Genomic DNA, 15809 nt, shown 5'->3' on the forward strand with positions numbered 1-15809 from the left:
TCATATCAAAAATTATATGGAAACTTACTTCTTACAAAATAAAAAAAAACAACGCAAAATAGGACTCAAGAGATGGGTAGTAACATATATGTTTAGTTAGATGTTTTATAACGATGCTTGTATGAATGACTTTTGAATAATTATCATTCCATCAGCATGGATAAAAATACCTGAACTATTTAAAAAAATTAAACTTATTCTTTTTTTAATTATAGTAATTGGTCCAAATCTTTCTACTTTCATTGGATGGTTCGAATCCCTTTCTAAAATAAGTTAATTTTCTTTTTCTCACGGGTTTAAAAATTGTACTAATGAATACTTTTTTTATAATTTGATTAATTTTCATCTATGTAAAAAATGTATACTTTTACATATACATATTAAAGTCATAAGTTCATAGATTAAATATAATTAGTGTATGCATAAATAATTGCAATTGGGTTTTCATTATGACGCATTCGTTCCACTTTAGTTCAAAGAAAAATTAAAAAGTTATTTAACAGCCCATTAAAGTCTTGGATTAATCAGCTACCCTTGAAGTTCCTAGATGGCAGTATTTAAAACTTAGTAATTAAAATAATTAAATGAAATGTTCTATTTAATTTTCTGCTTTCTAATGTATTAAAGGAAGTATGAATGCCATAGATTTCGGTCTGTAGTATTCCCTATTTAAACATATCAGGCTATTTACTAAATATGCATATGATAAGCTGATAAATAACTCATGATCATATATGAAACTTAATGTTTATAACTGGTTGGCCAGTTTATAGTTTTAAATACTGAACTACAATTATTTAAAAAAATTAAAAATCTAATCAAGATTTTTATATTTAACAGGTTCGTATACGTTTGTCACTATTGTTGATGAAAACCAATTATCACTTCCATAGATGAAGAAATTCACCAAACTTTAGGTAAGATTTATGAACTAAATGATACAAACTGTTATAACTCTTGTAACTACAAACTAATTGGCAGATTTCAAATTCTTTATTTATACAAATAAAATTGGAGAGGTTTCATATTCTACTCATTCAATCCGCCGTGGCTGATCACAGATTCAAGATTGAATTATCAAAATCGAATCCTTCATTTCCCAGGAAAGTACAAGGGATGCCTATAGCGGTTTTACATGAAGTTATTTGCAAGTCAGAAAACTCCGTGTAGATCATGGAGTTATCGGAGATTTAAAGTGAGAAGTAATGAAGCCGTCCAATACATTAAAACCTGATTCACGCGAGACTCATTAATACTCACAATTAGATACATAGAGAGTTCGTCGTGGACTATTAGCCATCATAATAGACTACGATTAACTTCGTAATTTTCAACCACAGTCCTCTTTTATATACTCTAATGCGCCAGGTATAGAAAGTGGTTCTTATTAGGACTGGGACTTATATCACAGTTAGACAAGACCGAATTATTAATATTATTTGATAATATTAAAATGTACATGAAAAAGTAATCAATTGTTACTGAACAGATTATGATATTATTAAACTAGGTAACGTACTAGCAAGTGAGCTTTAGTAGAAGCCAGGCGTTGACAGTGACTATGCACTATGTGACTGTTTGTTGATTTTCCCATTGAAATAGTTTGACAGGGCTTAATTGTTGAATTTTCAAAAGAACTTTTTCTTAAGTACCTTTAATTTTTTCAGCAAATAATCAGCCATCTCTCATGTAAGTAGTAATACAAAATGAATAAATATGAACTATGCATAAAATGGGTTTTTAACTAAGGGGGAAAAATGCAGACGTAGAGGTACTAGTTATGAGACTGGACAATCGGAAAGAGCCGAGCATATCCAATCATATGTATGCACCGTTGTTATATATTCTATTAAACTGTTGTATTATTAGGAGTAACAAAGTTGGTGTTTGTTATTTGCAGCCCACGAAACCCTAAATAACCTAAATAACACCCTCACGAATTTTTATAGCAAGATAATAATTAAAAATTTTTATTTGAAATTGAAAACGTCTTCCACGTTGGTAAGTTGTGCTTATGCGCGCACCGCACCAGACTTTTAGTAATGAAAATTAGTTCGAATGTATGTAGCAGAGAAGTCAAGATAAACTGTAACAGACACCGTTAATAGTTCAAAAACTTGTTATCAACAGGTCTGCCTTGAGATCTCTGCGTGTCCTACTTATGAGAACAACCTTCGTTCTATCAAATTCATTTCTGGTCGGTGATAGTTTTTCACAATCATGATTAAAAATGGATAAACGAATTCAACTCGAAATTTTTTGTTTTTAATTATCTTTTGTATAAATTGCTCATATCTATTTTAATTAACATAAAGGGTTATAAAATTACGCTTTGAAATTAATGCACCTGTTGCATAAATTCTGCAATGTAGAAAAAGTAGAACAGGATTATAAAATAAATTAAACATTAAAGAATTTTAACAATTAATTGAACAAAAAAAAAATTAAAACTGACTTTTCTTGGTAGAATGAATCTATTTTGCCTAATAATTTTTGTTTGTCCATTGTTTATTATTGCTAACAATAAAATTGTTTATTTTTTCAAAATTCATCATTTAAGCCACGTAAGACTGTTTCAAAGAGCATGAGACTAGCTGATATGAAAGTCATTTATTGATACTTTTACATGTCGAGTTTTTATCAAAATAGTCTGTGCCGTTTTTGAGGAAATAAAAAAAAAAAACGTGAAAAATTCATTTAATGAAGTGGTGCCCGCGGTTGGTCGATTTTATGGGAATAGTAGGTTCACATCCTAGGTACATGTATTGTAAATATGTATTACATCTATTATAAATATGTAATTTAAGTTTCGTTCGACTTTTTTGTTTTTAAGCTAGGCTGTTCACACATACATGGACACATAATCCATTTTGCGATGGTTGGTTATCAGTTGAACTCAGAGGTGTATTTCAAATTGCGTAATTTTTCACGATTGTAATACTTTCCCTTACTGTAGATTCCATATATAGTTAAGTGAAAGTAAAAAATTATATCGAAAAGTTTTTTTTGTTTTTTTTTAGTAATTTATTTATTGATATTTACAACTGTATACGCATATATACAACAAGTAAATTTGCTGTAGGTGACATAGTAACATGATCTACCCAGTTGAACAGAATCTACCCACTGATAGAACTCCAATAACATTTCTAGAGAAGAAGATCTCGAGGCCATCTTCTTTTCAGACGCCTAGGAGGATTATTAGGTAATGAAGGAGAAGGCAGGTTAGAAACAAGTGGATTTGGGTGATTGAGAAGTTTATTATGGAAGGAACGGTATCTGGTTCTGGCCAAATCGACAACATATGGAATATTGAGGTCCTGATGGATGACTTGATTTGTGACAAAGTAAGGAGCAGCAAGGATTTTACGAAGGATTTTGGACTGTAAGGATTGGATTCTGGAGGAATTTGATGGTTTAGTGGAGCCCCAAAGCTCAATTCCGTATGTCCAGATAGGCCTTATAATAGTCATATAGATCAGTCTTTTGTAATGGATTGGCAATTTAGACCGTTCGTCTAGTAAATGTTGCAATAGTCATATCGAAAATGTTGAAAATAAAATTAGTTCTTTCATCCAAACTGGGATAATAACCATACTAGTCAGAACAGACAATTCATTTGACGAAAAACTATTCAAAACGATTTAGGCTATCAACTAATGATAGGTGTAAATGTAAGGAAGTACTATAGTCCTATTCATTGACAAGTAAAAGGATAAGATGTGAGTAATTGAGTTCTGCTCTTAGTCTTTAGGATGCGACATCTATTCAGAGGGCCATGGATTGATGGTCAGAAGAGTCAGGAAGAAGAGGCCGTCTTTAACAGGGCAGAAAAGGTTCCAACAACCCTATCAACATCATCTTATAACTCCTTCTGATTCACCCCCTCTCCGGCCCCCACACTTCTTTTCGACTTTCTGACTCTTTTTCTTATTATTTTACCATTATCTTTTGTCTTTAATAATTACAGTTTTTTTTTTATTTTCTATCTTCTATGCGAAAATCAACATGAGGAGGCCCCTCACCTCCGGATTCTTTCTTTAATAATAGGACCATTTATAATGGACATTTTACAATTAATAAATAAATATTACATGTAACCTTAAAATACCAAAGGTAATACCCAACACAAAAAAAAAAAAAAAAGTCTTTAACAGTTACTGTAAAAGTAGTAGAGGAGATATAAGGAAGAAATAAGTGATAGGTGAAATTGATTCCCAAAAAGATGAGATTTGAATGATTTTGTACGTTTTTGGTATCTTTTTAACATACTAAATGTATAGAAAAATCTAAGCGTTTTTTTTTTTTAGCTGCTATCTTGAAATTTGTATTTCAATAATCATAATTTGAATACTTAAATTTTTATCTTAGTTTCCACTCAATGCACAATATCTCTGAAGCAAACTTTTACACAGTAAAAATGAGCAAATTCTTTCTAAAGTAGTAAAAATTTACCAAAATGTTGGCCCTCATAGATCACTTTACGTTATGCTGTTTTCAAAATCCTACATTTTTTGTACAAGAGACGTATCTCTTAGATTCTCGCTCATAATAATATTTCAGATTCTGTAATTTGGCATTGCAGCGATATGATCTTTAGAGCTTTTCTCTAAAATCAATAAAATTTATTGAATCATTTATATCATTTAATGGTTCTCACAATGGTTTATATAAAAGGAACGTAAAGTGTTGTAAAATTATTTTAAAAATAGAACTGAACTGGCTACACTGTTTCAATATTTATCATAAGAATATAGTCATAAGAATAGGCTCTACCCGTTTAGATGTTCATATTGAATTAATTTATTAGATATATATAACATAGTAAAAACTATTCCCTCTGACATCATCGTTTGTTTGATTTATTAATTTATTGGTTTATCATTAACAGAAATTATTTGGTTTTATAAAAGCATTTGATAAGAAATAAATATTTTAGATGGTAAAATGTGATAGCACCCAATTTATTCACTAAAAGAACCTGTTGGGCAAGTCCTACAAGTCTGGGCAAGGGTACCACAAGATACAGCGTTGGAACCATTTATTTTCCCCTCGGGAGTGGATGCTCACCATGTTGTTTCGAAAGTTGTTATCGAAGGAGCTTTTACCTTGATAACTATTGGAAGATGTATGTGCTTGGCTTTCCTTGTGGATATATTTGTATCTATGCTAGGCTAGAGGAAGGTAGTAAACAGAACTCGTGAAAAATGAAGTAATACTTATTCATAATAATAGCAAATATTACTCATATAATTATAACTGATATATATTTACTAGTTATTAAAAAAATAAACAAATTTTATAATGATTTTTTTGTGTAGTGCATTTATAAGTATGGAACGTAGACTGTTATTTTATAATCGATAATAAAACATAATCAGTGTTTTGCATTAGTGGTAATCAGAAGAAATGTAACAATTAATTTTATATTTGTCTTGTTCATTTAAATTAATTATTAAATTAATTTAAATGAATATTCACGATTAGTATGGTTACAGTTAACATACTAATCGTGAATATTCATTTAAATTAATTATTATGAATAAAAGCAGAATTATTGATTATTCAGATAAATAAATGAAGACAATATCAAATATCTAAAGAGCTTCATGGCTCGCGCATCAGAAAAAGTATGTATGGATCTTTTGCCCATCATTTTGTCCAAAACAAGTGTAAACATAAAAATATATTTAACCAAATTTAAGTTTAGGACGTCTTGTTTTTTAAATTCAATTTGTTAGGTTTAGTATACAGAAAAAAAGGAAACGAAAGACTAAAATATTCAAGCAACTTTTCTTTATAATTGCGAGTCAATATGCATTTTGCTGTTTCGTATCAAAGAAAGTTGTATTAAAACTTAGGGGAATCGAAATGATAGATTAAATAGTGTAAGGAAATTTTTTTTTACTATCGCATCAATTCACTTGATGTTTTCTAAACATGGATTTTCAAAATCGTTATGTTGGAATGTGCTACCGAATCATAAAATCGAAATGGCGAATACAATTAGGTGGACAGAAGTTTCTAAATAGCCTCTAGTTTACTGCTTAGGGTTTCTGAAGTCATAGAATCCAAATCAGTCATATTTATGAATTGATTAATTCCAAATTGAATTAAAATCACAGACACGAACCATTCAACAGTTGTAAAGAAATTTGTATCGATAACAAATTATAAATTCCAAGTGTTACTGGAGAGAAGGAAGCGTTACTGCATCCATGACTATCTAACATTCATAATTTTTGGAAACCTATATTGATAACATTGTTAAATAAGTTTGTTATTGCATCATTTTGATGTGGGAAACACTGTTGATGGGTTTCATGATGTTTTTATTTCGTTGGAACCTTTCTTATTTAGTGTTATCAAGAATGATGGGATATGGAACATCAAAAAGAATAATCAATTTATCTCTATTTTTCTAAACGAAAACACCAACTTTTCCGAGTATTATGTTCCTAAGGGTACACTCGAACCATGGACGTCAAGGTCGTCTAATCTGCTTGTTGGCTGAATGGTAAAGTGTTTCTCTATTTATAAAGGATCTTTTCCATAGTTTCGAAAAGATATTTATAATTTAAAAAATGGACTATCGAGCTCACGTGTCATTTTTCGAATCTATTGCCTCCATTGTTTAATAGTAATAATTTTATAAATATGTTAGACCGTATCTGAAGAACATACATGCTTGAATATGAATTATTATTTATTATTCATGAAGCCTTTAGCATCCCTTAAATTACTTTTATGAAACCTATTGTTAATAGTGGTTGAGGAATGACGAAGAAACTGGAAGAGGACAGAGTTTTTTTATTGTTCCTCATTCCACAGACATGGTGGACTAACATCTTTATTACCATTAGATGACTCTACAAATTCAACCTATTATTGGATAATTATACAAACGGTTATATAAAGATAGCTACACTTTTCGTATTGGTGTGGAAATGACTTGAAGAATTTTCAGCAAGTATAAACAGACCCAGTTGGGAATTGAACCCACACCCCTCAGAACCATCTTATCACATCTATACCATTTGTATCATGCTTTCAAAGAGGTAGGTTACTGGAGGCAGTAAACTGAGATTTGATCAGTGCTTTCCAAACTTTTTTGGGCACCCATTTTGGGATGAAAAATATAGCACTGTATATTTGCCATCTTAATTTTAATTTTTATTTTTTTGTAATATTTACAGTGGCATTAGCTTGTGGTACCCCGGCATATGCTTGAAGCACCCCAGTTCGGGAACCGCTGGTTTACATGATAATTGATTATTTTATTTAATAAATTTATGATGAACAAAGTTTCTGAACTTAAACGCGATAAATTGATTTAGTTGCTAAATTCAGAATGAAGGACTTCTCAACGTAAATTTATGATGAGAAAAACTAAATTTATAAAAGTTTTATAGTTTTTTTTTTTTATAGAAATAGAATCACATTTTCAATGTAATTCATATTTTGGTTGATAAAATTTTTTTCCTGCATTTTTTCATGATTTCAAAAACAACAAAAGATCCCACCTTTGAAGAATCAGTAACGTAAAATTTTTCTATCCATAAAATTAATAATTATAAAAATTGAAGTATTGCTAGAAGCGAACTCTACTTGTAGAAAATAAATAATAATTGAGACAATTTCCTTTTAGGTTGCATGGCGGATATGTCTTGATGGCGCCAGTTCTGTTTAGTTTTAGTGATACGTGTTTGTATGTGAAACTTCTTAGGCATAAGGATTACGATCATTATGCATAATGAAATCATCAGTGCATAAAACAAATAATGACAGAATAACTTTTGTGACTACGAAGACTAAGAATGACTAAGACTACTAGTAAGAATGTAAAGGAAAAAATTACGGAATTACCTTAGAATTAAAAAAAAATAGGATAGTTTTAGAGAAACCAAGATGCATTCGCTAGTTATTCTTGTTTTACAGCTTTTGAAAAACAAACATTTTAAAACACCATAAATAAGTATATACATATAGATTCTAATCCGCGTTCTGAACAATTCATGAATTAAAACTTAAGTACGCCTTTTTTTCTCCTATGTGTGGTTTCACTGGTAACACTGTTTCGTGTGGTATCAATAAAATTCTTTATCTTCTCTGTTCATGTTGTAGTTAAATTTATTGAAGTACTATGTTAAAGATTAATAAATATCTATTAAATGAATTTTTAATGCTATCTAGTTAGCCTATGTTACTAAACGAATTATAAAGGAAAGTTAAAAAAAAACGATTTTTTAGGCCAAAGATTGAGAATTAATTTACTTAAATTGTCATATTAAACAAATAAAGTGTCATTAGAATAAAATTTGGTTTTAGTGATACGTTTTTATTTGGAACGTTATAAACTTTACGCAAAAAATTATGCATGACATAATCAAAATGTGTACGAAAAATAATGGCTGAATTATCTTTGTGTTTAAATTATTAAGAACATTTTAGGGAAACCATGACTCATTTGCTAATTTTACTCATTTAATTATAGAAAAAGAAAGATATAAACATCATAAAGGATTAGATATACCCAAATATTAACAAAAAGTGTAGAAATATTAACAAAAAGTGTCGTGTAGAAACAAAAAAGTCTTGGTCCGTCACTTTCTCGAACGATGTGATGAGTAACAATAAAGATCTTCACCTTCCTACTTCCCTTTTCCTGTTGTAGCTAAATTTATTGGAGGCCTATGCTCAATCATAATAAATATTTCTTATTTACATCATAAATAATCAGTTGTTACCCACTTTTTTTTTATATACATCCTAACTTCTAGTTGTACTGTGGAATTGTTGCTAAGCGAGTATCAGAAGAATTAAAAACGGTTTTTTAGTTTAAAGTGTTGAGAAAAAATTTATTTAAACAAGTGTACCATAAGCAAAACATCCTGTTTAGTTAAATAATATTTTAATAAAGCCTAATAACTGTCAGTGAGGCTGGTATCGCTGCGGTATATTGCACTAGACAAAGGCATTGCTGGCTGTGAGACATTCTGACGTGCATTCACAAGCAGGTTCTGTTACCTCCTGCGGACAGACAAGACAGCTGTAGGAGCGCACCTCAGGCATTCCTCCAAAGCTAATTGAAGGAACTACTCAATTGGTGTAGCAGCCTACCATTTACCCGTTTATATCCTCTCTCAGCTATATATAACCCGCTCACCTTCACCGTCCTCGGGTTCGCTTCATGCTGGTTTTGATTAAAGGGATTTCTTAAATATTTATCTATTAAATATACATCCCTTAAATAAAATAATGACCCACTTTCGAGGGACAAGCTCATACATTATGTGTCCATTATTTTTTGTTTCTTCAAATCTGTTTATTTTTGGTATACGCTTGAGGAAGATGATTAACACAGTTGTTTATTACTGAATTTCCAACCTTCTGACCACAAACAGAAAATATCAAAACTTACAAGCTGTTAGTAATCGTTGACGAAAGAAAACATTCAAATACCGATAATATATATCTAACTTTTATAGTTCTTGTCTATGAATAGAAAAATTAAATGTTTTCTTTGATTTATCATTGTAGATGCATACAGTGATTAAAAACTTATCATCAAACATTTTGAGGCAGATGCTGTAGATGAAAGTAGTAGTTACAAACTAGAGTTAAAATAGTTTGCACACAGTAGAAGATTAAATTTTCGATGTGTCTACGTAATACTTCCTTCTCAACAACACTAATTAACTTAAAAATAAAGAATAATAGTTTCTTAAATTGAATGAAAATCGACTGATAATGAAGTATTTTTATCGAGTTTTGATAATTAACTTTCTATTTAATCACCAGATTTATTTTTAAATTTGCAATTGATCATAGAATGAGATTTATCTTGTTCTTCATTTAGTATCATGTGTCAACAATCAATTCTAGACTAACAGGATGTTAATGTTAATCATTGTTAAAGGCTTTTATTAATTTAGTTTTTTAAGTGTAAAATAATAAGGTTAATTTTAAATTGATATATAGTGTAGTTACAGTAAATATTGTCAGCAGTTATTTTTGGAAAGAAAAATTTGATTACTAAAACTATTTTAATTGAGGCATATTTAAATAACCCCTACTTTTTAGAAGTATGAAATAGTTGTTATTAGAATGACAGAATTAAATCATACGAACGTTATGGGTTCAATTTACATTCTGTTGGAAAATAATTATTTTTTTCGATTTTGAGAATTCCGTTTGTATTTATATTATTTTATTAGATTGGTAATTTTTGAGCACTTATATATTAGGAATAATTAATAATGAGTCTTGTTATTGATAAAGAGGTTATTTTAATTACGTTTTGGGTTTATATTTCAAACAGGCAAAGTACAAATGATAATTGATAAGTGAGATTCGAATCACTTCGCTTTGAAAACACTTCGATTAATTTGCAACTACAATGAGCACGCAATCTCTTCAGCATCTTTGTTTGATTTTGAGCTAGATCGTTTTTCTATCGTTTTGAAACACACTTATGTTAATGTTGCATTACAATTTAATGTGTGGGATTGTATTGGGTCGCTTAGTGGTAATAGATCAGCATCGAATTCAAATGTTCATACTCCATTTTCCCTCTGCGTGACAAATTTGATTATGGGTTTAATACTGGGATCGACATTATGGCTTTTACAATGAAAGACAACTGCCGTTAAAAGCTAAGTGCATTGAGGTAGATCATGGGAGGCCGCTGGAGCCTATCAACAGACAACTGACACAACATTTGTCTCAATGATTCTGACATTGATGGATGATGCCACTTGGGATTAATGTAAACAAATCCACTCACCAATGTTCCCCATCATGAGTGATCGTGTTGAGTGGCATCGAGGCTGGTCATATCACAAGATGATGGCCTGTAAGACGTCCACTCTCCGGCAGGTGCCCTCCCACTGGCAGGCCATAAATCCCCCCGGCCTGATCTAATAGCCCTGTTAGCTTGAATTAACTAGGCTCCCTCGTGGGACTGCGCCAGTAGGAAGCGAGCAATCAGGCCATAGGTGTCACCGCTCCCCTCTTCCTACCATCTATCTTAACCTATAGTACTACACCTAACGTAACCTATTCAAACCGTTCCAGATCCATTGATATTTCCTTATAAAAGAAGTAGAAACATAAGGCTCTATATCAATTAGTTCATTCAAGCCGGACTTGCAGGAGTTTACGATAGAGAATTAAATGAAATGATCCCAATCCATGTGAAAATTTGTCTTTACACAATGCAAACTTCATAGTTCTCTCACTAGAAACTTCGCTCCCAAAAATAAAGTTTACTTTTTTGCCTTCGAAACGTTCTTGAAGCTAAATGAAAATGAAAATTGGTAGTTCTACAACCACCCATAGAGGATCAGGGGTACAGTATCGTAAGGAAGTACTGTTTGTTTAACAACGGTTGTGGAGGTGATTTTTTCATGATCACGCTCAACCGCCAGATTTTTCCCCAATTAAGGGTACCCACTTAATGAGGCAAATGGATCCCTGAGCCAACAGGGTTGATTCATGGCTACACTAACAGAATAAATAATTATCTGTCACAGCCGTATTCGAACCCGGGGCTTTGGAGTTGGTGGCACGGTGCCTTACCCATTCAACCACTCTGCTTCCTCCTAATGCTAAAACTATTACTCAACTAAAGCTTCCATGTACTTAAGAAATCCTATTCTCTAAGTACCTATGCTCCTATTATATTCTCCTTATTTCTTTTGTAAGTAGAGGGGTGACAAATCCCACTATCCTTCAAAGGGTATGTCAAAAAGAAGGGGAGTTGAGCAGTCACACGAAGCTCAGTTTTACGTTAAGTTAAATAAGAATGTTAGCCATTGATGACCTAACTAAAACAGAATGCAGCCCGTGATTGACTTTTAGTTGTCTATCAAGTCCCTCCTAGATCATTATAAGGCCGGCCTTTTTAGCCTAACTTTTTCAAGCAGCTTACCCGCTCCATTATACTCCTACCTTCAAGGTTGTGTCACGGTCTGTCCAGAAGACTAAGTTAGCGTATAGGAGGAGAGAGTTCGAAAAGGGTACTGACCCTAAGGAGAAGTATCTAAGCTTTTAATATCGTGCACTAATGTAGAAAGAGACAAAATTGATGACTGTATCGTTAGTAGCAATTAGCAGCAATTATGTTATTCTGTTGTATTATTAATCTTGTTATGATTGTATCCAGGGACGAAGCATGTAAAATTGATAATGGAGAAGTTTCGAAAAATAAAGGATGCACATACATGAAAATCATTTTCAACAAATATATGAAAATAGACGAAAAAGTGTCCTACACGATAAAGGATGCTGTTATTGCCATATTTTATAATTAATTTGTCTTTTATTATTTACTTTATTATAAATAGTATTTAGTTAGGATTAGTGTTTAATTTTGTTACATTTTTATTTATATTATTTTAATTGGATCTAGTCATTTGAGAAGAAAAATGTGTATTTTTATTTGTGTGGTTATAATTAAATAATAGTTGCTAAGGATTGATGAACGTCGCTAAGACGTCGTCTAGCAACAGGCCGACCATCTTCGTTTTTAAATCAGTTCCGGCTAATTAGTTGTCATGGTAGCGTCTAAGCAGCCCTGTCTGCGTTTATAATTTTATACTTTGGACATTTTTAGTGAGTTAACCATTATTACAGTTCGGAACCAGACATTTTCGACTTTAATATGAGTTCCGACTAATTAGTGGCCATGATCGTTTGTAACCAGCCCTGTCTACGTTCATTTTGGTGTTATATATTGGCATTGTGAGAGTGTTAATCAACATTGAAGTCCGGAACCAGACATTTTCTGATTTTCTGGGCTTTGAGTGCATTATGAATTGTTGCTAATTAATCGGCTCGCATAATTAATAAAAACAACTAGACCCTGTCTGCCCTGAATTAGTGCCACTGTGGCCATCTTGGCTTTTTGGATAATTCAACTGTCGATGAGCAACTACACCAACCTTGGATCAGTTTAAAATTTCAGCAGGGTATTTAATTACGGAGCTGCGACCTACACATCTCGACAAGCAAAATATCTTTCTCTGACCTACCGGAGTGGATCAACCTTTCGTCGACCAGTATTTATTTTATGTATTTCTTGATTTTTTTTTTTGTAAATTAGTCTCCTTTTGTTTTCTTAATTTATTTATCTAATTTTATTTTTATTTATTTATTGTTTTATTCATCTTTTGTTTATTTTACGTTTAAGTTTTATAAATTTTATAATAAATGTTTATATCCGAACCTGCTAGTTGTTTTTGTTTTTTTAAAGCTTTCCAACAAAAAGACATAGTCAATTTGAGGTGGCTTAAATAGATGCTATTAACATCTACTACCAACTTTGTTATACTATGAATTTGAAAGGAGGGAAAAACGTTAAATGGCTTTTGGAAGCGAAAGTTTTGACATCCAAGAAGCATATACAGGAAGGAAAGCGCCTTCATAGAGGATATTTAGGATATATGCCTCAAGAGGGACTTTAGACGCCATCCATGGGTGCGAAAATACAAAAAGTAAATTATTAGCCTTTAACTCGGGGCTAGTAGTTAGGGCCTAGTAGTTGTAGCCTCATGGTCTAATGGCGGAACTTCATTATATTCCCTTGCAAAAAAATCGGTATTATCTGATAAAATCTTTTATTGCACTTTATTCAATTTGTGTTGCATTGCCAATAAAGAAATGAGAGGCTTCCAGTCAGATCATAGTACCTGCAAAAATTGCGGCTTTTTTTAAAAGTAAAAAAAAAAATGATTTTTTATTCGGCGCTCTATACCTATAAAGCTACCTACAACTAGAAAACTCAATAGAACATCAGTTTAGTTGCGTCAACTTGCTAAAAAATGATTTCCAAAAAGAGTTATTTACAATTAATAGTTCCCGAGATATACATTGTCGGAAAGCAACATTCCATAAAAATGTACTGAAAAACAGTCGTTAGTAAATTTATTTCAGGATGTTGATTTCTATATTTTCCGACAAAACTTTTGGTTTATGCAAAACTATATTTCAGGAACCATTAGAACATTACAGATTAGGTCACTCAAATTAAAGCTAGTTTATGAGAGGGGGTAGTAGTTTTTATGATAATTGTTTATAAAAATGAATTTCGCATATAAAATTTAAAGTAATCTATTTATTTTGAAAATATTATGAAAACTACAACTCCTACGAAGATAAACGTCATAAACTATGTTAAAGGACATTAAACTAGCTTTAGTTCTAGTTCTGACAGACATCTTTACGTCACGGTTCTCTCACGGTTTCCGAGAGATATAATTTGCCATAATCCAAGTGTTTTGTCCGGTTAACTAGAAATCAACATTGAGTGAACTTATTTTGGCAAATATCATGAAAACTATTATTCCTAAGGAAAATAAACTACTTTACAACACATTAAACCAACATTAATTTGAGGGCTAATAGACATCTGTACGTCTAATGAATCCTGAAATATAGATTTCCCAAAATAACTTCATTGACTACTAATTGTTTTGACCATTTTTTATGAAATGTTGCTTTAAAAAAAATTGAAACTGCAGGACGTAAACAGCTCTATTGGGGCTAATATTTAAGAATGAAAGAACCGCCATTTATGCAGTTAGCACATAATCCGATTGGCAGATTTTTATTCCCTTATTGGCAATGCATTAAGGATTAAAAAAGTGCAATGAAATTTTTCGTCAGATAATCTGGATTTATTTGCATTCGCTCTCGGAGTGATGAACATCTTCGACCGAAGGACATGGTCAAGAGGTATACCAAGAGTAACCGAATTGTTAACTGGAAGCCGATCGCTCTTCATGTACTAGTGTGGAAGAAATTCTTAGAACCGACTCTAGATGATAAGTTCCTTTGGTATCTACAGGATGAAGGTGGAGGGGGTTGTTCTCATTGAACAAATAATAGGACTTGATATGAACAAGTGATTTATCTTGACATCCATAAATTAGACTGAAACGACACTTTTAATTGTCTAATTACTAACAATAAGTACATTTTTTGGATAACTTCCAATTTATTACTGATACTTCATGTTTTTACTAGTAGGTTTAATTAGGTGTAAGGGGTTGGGGTTCACCGCTATAATGGATTATTCAATTCCTCTCTTATTTTAAAATCTAAATTTCTTTATATAATCCTTCATGCTTCTTATTCTTTCAAAAATATTATCTATCCATACGTAATCTCCGTGCCAGACGTAAATGATCTTTTCTGAAATAAATACGTATCCATCTAAAATAAGTTTTTTTATCCAGTAAATTCTCCTAATTCACAGCCTTACTTAATCGAATTTCGTTTTTACTTCCAGGCGTCTTAAAGTAGGATGATAGTTTTACATATGGTGCTATATGGTAATTTCACTGCAGTGTTTTATCAATAATATTTTTAAAACAGAGTTGTTAATTACAGCATATTCGCTTTTAAAAATTCTGGATCAAACTCGGACTAACGGTATTGGCTGACTTTGAATTTAATGAATTATAGTATTTGTAATTCATTTATATGAATGAAATATTAAAAATAAAACCAAGATAAAAAATGTAATACAGAAGGCCGCTTAATTAAAGTTTTGGGAAAACATATAAAATCCAGAGTTTCAAAAAACTTTAAATTATGTAATGTAATTTTTTATAATTTAAGAATTGAATATCTTGACAAATTGCATGCTCAAAGTGTATTATGAAATTTTCACGTAATATAGAATTTTGTTGATTGTTTAAAAAGTATCTTTCACTAGCAGTGAAATAACTCATAATTATCAGGAATCCAACAATGGCAGTTTGGTTTTCAGAAACTGTACCTGCTTCACATTTTTCTCTAACGAG

General features: G+C 31.4%; 1 protein-coding gene and 1 long non-coding RNA gene across 2 annotated transcripts in view; one reads left to right on the top strand and one right to left on the bottom strand.

The window, feature by feature from the left end:
• LOC136796831 (uncharacterized) overlaps window positions 1–7677 on the top strand; it is a 74880-nt gene extending 67203 nt beyond the window's left edge. Inside the window, exon 3 of the long non-coding RNA XR_010844596.1 lies at window positions 7649–7677. This is a non-coding gene — a long non-coding RNA (uncharacterized lncRNA). The remainder of the gene's footprint in view (window positions 1–7648) is intronic.
• The window catches only part of LOC106677345 (excitatory amino acid transporter), a 58050-nt gene extending 47152 nt beyond the window's left edge, over window positions 1–10898 (bottom strand). The window contains exon 1 of the mRNA XM_014415219.3: window positions 10787–10898. Coding sequence (XP_014270705.1) covers window positions 10787–10824 — 38 coding nt within the window. The 5' untranslated portion in view covers window positions 10825–10898. The remainder of the gene's footprint in view (window positions 1–10786) is intronic.
• Window positions 10899–15809: the final 4911 nt, after the last annotated feature.

This window comes from Halyomorpha halys, unplaced genomic scaffold, assembly GCF_000696795.3.
Source record: "Halyomorpha halys isolate HHAL.00 unplaced genomic scaffold, Hhal_1.1 Scaffold94.1, whole genome shotgun sequence".
Taxonomy (NCBI): domain Eukaryota; kingdom Metazoa; phylum Arthropoda; class Insecta; order Hemiptera; family Pentatomidae; genus Halyomorpha; species Halyomorpha halys.